At 39.5% G+C, this 9,827-nt stretch overlaps 1 protein-coding gene across 1 annotated transcript; it reads right to left on the bottom strand.

The window, feature by feature from the left end:
• Nucleotides 1-8,302: 8,302 nt before the first annotated feature.
• On the bottom strand, nt 8,303-9,262 carry LOC123829551 (olfactory receptor 5A2-like). The gene has a single exon (XM_045855383.1). It carries the CDS (start codon nt 9,260-9,262, stop codon nt 8,303-8,305), a length of 960 nt encoding a protein of 319 aa, XP_045711339.1.
• Nucleotides 9,263-9,827: the final 565 nt, after the last annotated feature.

The following is a 9,827-nucleotide window of genomic DNA, read 5'->3' as shown; positions in this document are numbered from 1 at the left end:
CAAAGGAAATAGACTTCCAGGAAGTCCAGGAAGCCCAGAGAGTCTCAAACAAATTGGTCCCAAGGAGAAGCACACAAAGGTACATCATAATTACATTACCCAAGATTAAAGATAAAGAGAGAATCTTAAAAGTAGCAAGAGGAAAGGAAAGAATTACATACAAAGGAGTGCCCATAAAACTATCAGCTGATTTCTCAAAAGAAATCTTGCAGGCAAGAAGGGCCTGGAAAGAAATATGTGAAGTCATGAAAGGCAAGGACCTACATCCAAGATTACTCTATCAGGCAAAGCTCTCATTTAGAATGGAAGGGCAGAGAAAGTGCTTCCCAGATAAGGTCAAGTTAAAGGAGTTCATCATCACCAAGCCCTTATATGAAATGTTAAAGGGATTTATCTAAGAAAAAGAAGACGATCAAAAATATGGACAGTAAAATGACAACAAATTCACAATTATGAACAACTGAACATAAGACAAAAACAAAAACAAACTAAGCAAACAAATAGAACTGGAACAGAATCACAGAAATGGAGATCACATGGAGGTTATCAGTGGGGAGGGGGGAGGGAAATGGGGGAAAAGGTGCAGAGAATAAGTAGCACAAATGGTAGGTACAAAATAGACAGGGGGAGGTTAAGAATAGTGCAAGAAATGTAGAAGCCAAAGAACTTATATATACCACTAAGTGGGGGTGGGTGATGACAGAATGGGGATGACAGAAGGGGATTCAGGGCAGAGGGGAATAAAGTGGGGGAAATGGGGCAACTGTAATAGCATAATCAATAAAATATATTTTAAAAAAAGAAAAAGAAAAGAAAGCAAAAAACAACCAATCAGAACAACGAGAAGGAAAAAAGATCCAAAAAAACAAGGATAGTGTAAGGAGCCAATGGGACAACTTCAGACATTCCAACGTTTGCATAATAGGGGTGCTAGAAAGAGAAGAGAAAGAGTAAGAAATTGGAAATTTATAAGAAAAATAATGAAAGAAGACTTCCCTGATTTAGTGAAGGAAATAGACATGCAAGTCCAGGAAGCACAGAGGTTCCCACACAAGATGGATGCAAAGAGGCCCACTCCAAGACACATGATATTTAGAAGGCCAAAGGTTCAAGATAAAGAGAGAATCTTAAGAGCAGCAAGAGAAAAGCAGTTAGTTATCTACAGGGGAGTTCCACTAAGACTATCAGCTGATTTCTCAAAATAAATTTTTCAGGTTTGAAAGGATGGGCAGAAAATATTCAAAGTCTTGAAACACAGGGATCTACAGCCAGGATGGTTCTACCCAGCAAAGCTATCATTTAGAATGGAAGGGCAGATAGAGAGCTTCCCAGACAAGAAAAATCTAAAGGAGTTCATCATCACTAAACCATTATTATATGAAATGTTAAAGGGATTTATTTGAGAAAAAGATTGCCAGATTGAAGGGGGTTTTGTGGGCTTGGGTGAAGAGGTGAGGGGATTGAGAGGTACAAATAGGTAGTCACAGAATAGCCATGGGCATGTAAATTATGGTATAGGAAATGGAGTAGCCAAAGAACTTACATGCATGAGCCTTGGCCATGAACAATGTTGTGGGGATGGCCTGAGGGAACGTGGAGTCCTGGGTGGAGGAGGCCAAGGAGGATATACTGGGACAACTGTAATAGCCTAATCAATTAAAAAAAATGTAGAAAAAGAAAAAGTGGCCCCTTTGAGAGATTTCATCAATAGCCCATCCTAAGATTTACTTGGTGGACTTTATTTTAAAGTTCAATGTATCTGTACACCAGGAAAGAAAACTGAAGGGCTTTGCCTACCAAGACCGATACAGACAGGATTACTCTCAGGAGACCAAGTATTTATTTATTCTTGGCTGGTGGTGTCTCACTTCCTCTAGATCATGATGTGTTAACCAAAACTGCATTGGACCCACTCAATTCAAGAACAAGGTCCTCCACAGTCCTCTGCAGGCTGCTCAGATTTGCCTTTTTAGTTGAAACAAATCAGATAGTATAGGCCTCTCACAAACAACCCACAGCTCTTCCCCTGGGCATGTGTTCTCTCAACTTAAACACAAACCAAATGAGACAGAGGTCTCCAGCGCCCACTTTATGCTGAAGGGTATTACACAGCCTACATTCTTAGATCATCTTTCAACAAATCTTTGCTTTTCAGGCTAAATGAGCTGCCAAGGAAGCAACCCCTTATAAAACGTAGACTTCAAGGGCAATGATATGAAACTATAATATTAATAAATCTTCAAAGCTCCTCCTGGAACTTCCTGGCCTTGACATGCCTTAGAACAGAGCCCCTAATGACACACCTAAGAGTTCTGAAAAGCTTTACTCTCCTGTGACCCAACTGTTTTACTTTGTGCCAAGGTGTTCAGAAATGGCCAATAGATATTTCCATTTTGAGCCTTTGAGGGTAACCCACTCCATTAGAACTCTGGGATGAGCACATGGTCTTTTGTTAGTAACAAGTGACTTGCTCAGCATCTTTAGAAATGGCCTAGCTGTGGAAAAAGAGGGGCTTAAATGCCATGAGTTTTCCCTGCCATATCTAAGAGAGAACTCGGAAGCACAACCTACAACAAAGAAGGAGTAATTAAAGCCACGCAAGCTGCACATAACTTCCCTCCGCGGTGGTAGAGACAGACCAATTCTGTTACTTGGTCTCTTAGGCTCCAAGATGTCCCTTTATGGTGTTAATCTTTTGAGACATTTTGATATCAAGGAGTCCTCCTTTCACCCTGTAAGAATCACAAGGCCAATATAGAAATATCAACCTTCCAACCATGTTATCTAAACATAAATTGTGTCACCAAAGCATAGAAACAACCATCAGAAACCCCTGTCTGGGAAAAACACCAGGAAGTAGCAAACACCTCCAGCAATGCTGAGTCAGACTCTCTGCCATAAGGGAGTCTCAACTTTACCTTCTTATTTTGGACTAGTTTTGTTTTGTTTTGGGGTTTGTTTGGTTTTTGGTCATTGTTTTTTTGTTTTGTTTGTTTGTTCTTACTTTTAGATGGGGCTCCATGGATGGATCATGTTCAGAAATACCTTAAAGATATTTAGAGTAGGGAAGAAGAAATGTAAATATCTCTCTTTTTTCCCAAGGCTCCAACTACATGGATTAAAAGATTACAAGATGGGAGAGGGAAAATGAGAGGAGAAAGTAATTGTATGAAGAAGGGCAGAGACAAGGAGGAAAACAGGTAGAACTGGGCAAAGTGTGTAGGAAACTCTGAAAAAGTAAATACTATATTCAATTTTCCCGAGCCAAGAAAGAACCTTCCTACCTCCCCCCCCCCACACTTTGCTATCTTCTTTCCCCAAACAGGCAAAAAGAGAAGCAATTTTTATTCTGTAGCCCAACACCAAAGAAGACTAAGACTTTGGTGCTTCAGTTCTGGTTTTTCTTTTCTTTTCAAAGTAATTCACAAAATAACAAAAATTTTTATTATTTTATTATGCTGCCACACCCAGTTTATAACTGGTCCGAACCACGATTGCAAGAGCCTGCTATGGCAATCTGTTTACTTGTAGGTACGAGGGGAATTTCATCTCCGCCAGATCTGTAAGCAGAATCATAGATAGGCTGTCAGCATATGAGTAGAAGGGGAGAGGAAAGCATGGGAAGAGTGAGGGTGGAATAAAAGCACAAAAGTCACACACAAACAGTTGGTTTACCTTGCCCTACTTATTTAAATGTTCAGGGAAGGTCATAGTAGATCAAGTTGATGGGAGAATATGGGAATTCATGGAATATCTTTATGTGCAAAACGGTCAGGCTCTTCCTGCTCCAATGCAGGTCAGGAAGACCCAAGTCAGTTATCTGGACACAAGAAAGTGAAACGCAAGTATTTCTTCATTTGTGTGAATGATCACAGAAGAGTCAAGCTCTAAGTTTCTCTAGTGTAAGACTACAAACATGAAACTATTAATCTTTGGGAAAAGGTTAAAAATCTCATCAGAGTCCATTTAATGTACCAGTCACTAATTCATGAGTATGTGAGTGAGTGTGTGTGTGTGTGTGTATAATCATATGTACCTACCCCCCGCCCAAATTAGGGGACTGTAGGTGGTTCACATGGACAATAACACATTTTCTAAAAACTCCAAAAATTAAACTATAAAATCAGACCATGATAGATAAATAAAATATGTGACAGAGGCGTTTTGAAGACAAAATTTTTTTAGACCAAAAGAAGGAAAATCTATCAGTCTGCAAATAATATAGTGATTAGAGGGGAAGATGGTCACATAGAAGGCAATGAATGTCTGGGGAGAAAAAACTGACCGCTCCTCAGCCCAGGCCCTCAGCCGGTGTGGGCCCTGTAGCTGGCCGCACGGAGCACTGATACGCATTATCCACTTTGCTTTGATTCCTTTCTCTCCAAACAGACTTTAAATTGCAATTTGTCTTCCATGAGGTTTCCTTGGCAAAACAGAGAATTGAGCCACAGGTTCAAGCTTGGCAATTTTGTTCCCCACTGAACACTAAAAGTGGCATCCTGGCATATGGACCTAGCTATTCTGAGCTCAGAAACTTCAGCCCATCTGGAAATCATTTTCAGAGGCTGCAAAGATGAGCACCACACCCTGGACTGTGGTAATTTTACTAAAGTGAATTCATCTCCAGTTAGCTAACCCTGCCTAGATACAGCTGTACCCTGTCTTGCTTCAAATAGCTGTAAAATACCTTATTCTGTCAGTGCCAAAGATATTCTGCTTACTGTATATCTCTTTGTATGCCTCATAATAAATGCACTTATTTGGGCAGTTTTATTTAACATGTGGCTTACTGTAAACCCCACATAATTTTTTATTTATTCAAGCCATGACCAATGCCCATCTTATGCATTAAATTCAGTGATTATTAATAAATGTTTGTTACTTTCTTTTTTAATTATATATTTTATTGATTATGTTATTACAGTTGTCCTATTTCCCCCTCTTTATTTCCCTCTTCCCTGCACATCCCCTCCCACCCACACCCCCGCCCCCCACCCCCGCTTTAGTTCATGTCCATGGATCATACTTATAAGTTCTTTGGCTTCTACATTTTCTATACTATTCTTAACCTCCCCCTGTCTATTTTTTACCTACCATTTATGCTACTTATTCTCTGTACCTTTTCCCCCTCTCTTCCCCTCCCACTGCCCTGCTGATAACTCTCCATGTGATCTCCATTTCTGTGGTTCTGTTCTTGTTCTAGTTGTTTGCTTAGTTTGTTTTGATTTTAGGTGTGGTTGTTAATCATTATAAGTTTGTTGTCATTTTACTGTTCATATTTTTTATCTTTTTTTCTTAGATAAATCCCCTTAACATTTCATATAATAAGGGTTTGGTGATGATGAACTCCTTTAACTTGACCTTATCTGAGAAGCACTTTATCTGCCCTTCCATTCTAAATGAAAGCTTTTCTGGATAGAGTAATCTGGGATATAGATCCTTGTCTTTCATGACTTGGAATACTTCTTTCCAGCCTCTTCTTGCCTGTAAAGTCTCTTTCGAGAAATCAGCTGACAGTCTGATGGGAACTCCTTTGTAGGTTACTGTCCCCTTATCTCTTGCTGCTTCTAGGATTCTCTCCTTCATTTTAATCTTGAGTAATGTAATTATGATGTGCCTTGGTGTGTTTCTTCTTGGGTCCAACTTCTTTGGGACTCTCTGATCTTCCTGGATTTCTTGGAAGTCTCTTTCCTTTGCCAGATTGGAAAAGTTCTCCTTCATTATTTGTTCAAATAAGTTTTCCATTTCTGGCTCTTCCTCTTCTCTTTCTGGTACCCCTATGATTCAGATGTTGGAACATTTAAAGATGTCCTGGAGGTTCCTAAGTCTCTCCTCAATTTTTTTGAATTCGTGTTTCTTCATTCTTTTCTGGTTGGATGTTCCTTTCTTCCTTCTGGTCCACTCCATTGATCTGAGTTCCAGTTTCCTTCCCATCACTATTGGTTCCCTATGCATTTTCCTTCATTTCTCTTATTGTATCCTTCATTTTTTCATCTAATTTGTGACCAAATTCAACCAATTCTGTGAGCATCCTGATCACCAGTGCTTTGAACTGTGCATCTGATAGGTTGGCTATCTCTTCGTCGCTTAGTTGTATTTGTTCTGGTGCTTCGATCTGTTCTTCCATTTGGGCCATTTTTTTTGTCTTGGCACACCTGCAGCCACACAACTGTGGTTCCTTGGAAGAAAGTACATTCTCAGTGGAAGGAATGGATCACAGATCTTTTCTTTCCAAGTTTTCCACCTGTCACATTTCTTCCCTCCAGCACGTCGGCCTGTTACTTTCTTATTGGTAGTTGGGCCAACTACAAAACTATCTTATATTTTCTCAATGCAAAGAAAAAATCCATTACTGGCAAACATATATATTACCAAACAAGAGAGACTTTTATAAAGATCTTATATTCAGAATCTTTGTTCATCAAAAAAAATGGAGATGGTAATACATCAGTGACAACTGATTTTATTTATTGCTTTGTGTTGTTCTAATGACTTTTGGCAGTAGGAGAATTTGAAATTAACTACCAAAGGTAAATTGAAGGATAGTAGTTCAGTGAACTACAGTGTGGATAAAGACAAGAGAAAAAATAGCTGTAAGGAAAAGAACAAAGTGCCCAAGTAGCTGATAGAATTGGCAAAACAGTAGCATGTCCATGTGAGGCCACTTCTTTTGAACTTGAGTTCTATCTATTCCCCTAAGGACTGCTTCTTATGCGCAAAGGAAGGAGCACAGATGAGAGGTACAGATATACCCTTTACCAAGACTATTATCCCAATTTGAGTTGACAGTCCAAAACTACTTAATTTGTCTGCCTTTAGCACATTAACCTGGATTTCTCTTAATGTATACAAAATTGACTAATACCAGACACTAAGGTAAAGCCCTTTTCATGCATATTCTCCTTTAATTGTATGAATTCTATGAGGTAGACACAATATTTATTCTCCCTTTACAAGTGAGGAAAATGGTGCTTCTAAGTAACTTACATAAGTTCACGTGTCTGCAAAATGGCAACAATGAGATTAATAACCGCAGGTCTCCTGACTTAAGAGCACAGTGAATTCTTAACCACTCTTTTCTGTGGTCTGCACATTCACTTTCCAATGCATGAAAGCCATTATGAAGATCATATTCCCTACCAAACTTAGGAAGTGTTTTCTATTTCTTTGGCTCCTTTGGTGATAAGTCATTCAATAATAATAATAATAATAATAATAATAATAATAACATCACCTCTTTAGCATTTGTTATATACACAAAACACTATTCTAAGTGTTTCACATTTGCTGACTCATTTAATTCTTCACAATAAGCTCATATTATTCCTATTTTATAGATGAAGAACTAAAGCACACAAACCCCAAACAGCTTGCCCAAGGACTTATAGGCAGATACTTATTTATGGCATAGCTAAGAGAAGCCACAGCTGAATAAATGTATTCCAGATTTGCACTGATGGTTTAAAGACACATAACTTCTGAGAACAATCACTCTCTTAAGTTCCTTGACTAACTTCTTTTCTAGCACTTATCACAAAACTGCTGAAAACAGAACCCCTCATCCCAAGTGAAGGTATGTTCCTCTTCTCTAGCTCCCTAAGAAACTGTTGAGTGCTGTTTAGAAAGTCATTACTTTGGACTTAAATGATGATTCCCTGGTTTTGTTCAAATCATTACAGAGACCACTTTTTTGTAGAGCTGATTGAATTAGCCATGAGGTTGTCCTATTTGTTTGGTCATGAAGGCCTGAATCAGAAATTTTCCATCTCTGTCCTGCTAATACATCTCAACACTCAGTACTATACCCCATGAGTCACCAGACCTCTCATTGCCATGATTCTCAGCATTGGGAAGCTACCTGCTCCTGTGCTCTAAGGGAAGCAAACTAGAACCTCATGAGAGGGGAAGGCAGCTGTTTTAGAAAAAGTGTTTCCTCCTCAGGTTACCATGCTATGCATCCTTATCCTACCTTAAGAATCACCACCCTGAATGCTGGACTAACATTTTTTCGATGTCTTCCTCCTACATACACAAACTCTATTTTAATGTTTAGGTTATTTAGTCTTTGCCATGGTAAAGTTGTGTGCTAAACTGAATATTTATAATCTCAATCTATGCAGTTTGTTCCAGAAACCAAAACTGGCCAAATTGTTTTCCAATAACCAATAAGTAAACTGATCAGGGGAATATTGGAAAAGGTCTGGCCAGAAGAAATTATTGTGTAGATTGACTAGTCCAAAAGCATGTGAAAGTCTGCACAACTGATCTAGCTCATAGCTTTATTGTAATCATTAGCTCAGGGTCAGAAAAATGAATGCTTGTGAGAAAGCATGCCATACCTTTCCACAGCTTTCCTTATGGCATCTTTAATCTCCTTATTCCTAAGACTGTAGATGATGGGGTTGGCCATAGGGATCACCAGAGCATAAAATATGGACACCACCTTGTCCTGGTTTAGGGAGTAGCTGGAACTGGGTCGCATGTACATGAAGAGACCAGAACCATAGAAGAGGGTCACAGCAGTCAGGTGAGAGGCACAGGTGCGGAAGGCCTTGGTCCTGCCTTTCACAGCTTTGGTCTTCAGGACAGCAGCAACAATGTTACCATAAGAGATGAGGATCACAAGGACAGACACCACTCCAACAACAACACCCACAATGAAGTTCAGCACCTGGCTGCTGAAGGTATCAGAGCATGACAGAACCAAGACTGGAGGAAGGTCACAGAAGAAGTGGTTGATCAAGTTGGGCCCACAGAAATCATGGTGATAGACAGAGTATGTTTCAATGAGAGAACAAAGGAATCCACCCACATAGGCTCCTGCCACCATCTTCAAACAGAGTGTATAGGATATGAGGGCTGTGTAGAGCAAGGGGTTGCAGACTGCAGCATACCGATCATACGCCATGGCTGCCAAAAGAAAGCATTCTGTGAGCCCCATTCCACAGAAAATGAAGAACTGTGTGGCACAGCCAACAAAGGAAATGGTTTGCTGCTCTGTGATGATGTCAGACAACATCTTGGGAGTTGTGGAAGACACATAGCAGATATCTAGGAAGGACAGGTGACTGAGGAAGAAGTACATGGGCGTGTGGAGGTGGGAATCTATCCTGATGAGGGTGATGAGGCTCAGGTTCCAGGTTAGGGTCAGTAGGTAAATCCCAAGAAATAACACAAAAAAGAAAATCTTCATTTGTGGGTGATCTGAAAATCCTAGGAGGATAAATTTTGTCACAATTGTATTATTCCTTCCTACAGCCATATACCTGCTTCCTGCATAAAGGAAAGAAGCAATCCTGTGATCAGTTAGATTTTGTTTTTCACTATGTGAGAGGATATTGCCTGGAGATGATATGAACAGGTAACACCAAATTAACTGTTGTCCCAGCCACCTGCTAGGCAAAGTCTTCTCAGAAGAAGTTGGTCTGTGATAATCTCGTGGAACTATTTAAAACCTGTACATTCTATATCCTGCTGAGCAGAGGAGAATCAGTCTAACAGAGTAGAGAGTGATGGGGAGGCAGGAATCCGAGTTTTATTCATATTCCATTGCTAACTTTCTGGGGAGGGTGGAAAAGTCACTTCAACTCATTGGATCCTCGTTTTCTCAACTGAAAAGTGAAAGGGTTGAATCAGAAGAGTCTCAAGGTTCCTTTAAACTTGAGTTTCTTACGGCTTTTTAGACTTGCTGACTTGAAGATATAAATCCAGATTAACAATAAAGTTAGGGACTTCTTATATTTATATATCTTTATCATGAGAATCTAAAACAAGAGCTAAATACAAAAAGCTATATTATTTGACATATTCCACTTTGAGGAAGGAAT

This window comes from Phyllostomus hastatus, unplaced genomic scaffold, assembly GCF_019186645.2.
Source record: "Phyllostomus hastatus isolate PE091 unplaced genomic scaffold, TTU_PhHast_1.1 phas_scaffold_11, whole genome shotgun sequence".
Lineage (NCBI taxonomy): Eukaryota > Metazoa > Chordata > Mammalia > Chiroptera > Phyllostomidae > Phyllostomus > Phyllostomus hastatus.
The sequence above is the reverse complement of the archived record's forward strand: the minus strand, read 5'-3'. Positions and strand labels throughout refer to the sequence as shown.

Bases quoted from the DNA above. Each gene is read 5' to 3' on its own strand.
- LOC123829551 (XM_045855383.1), bottom strand. From the start codon at position 9,262: ATGGCTGTAGGAAGGAATAATACAATTGTGACAAAATTTATCCTCCTA.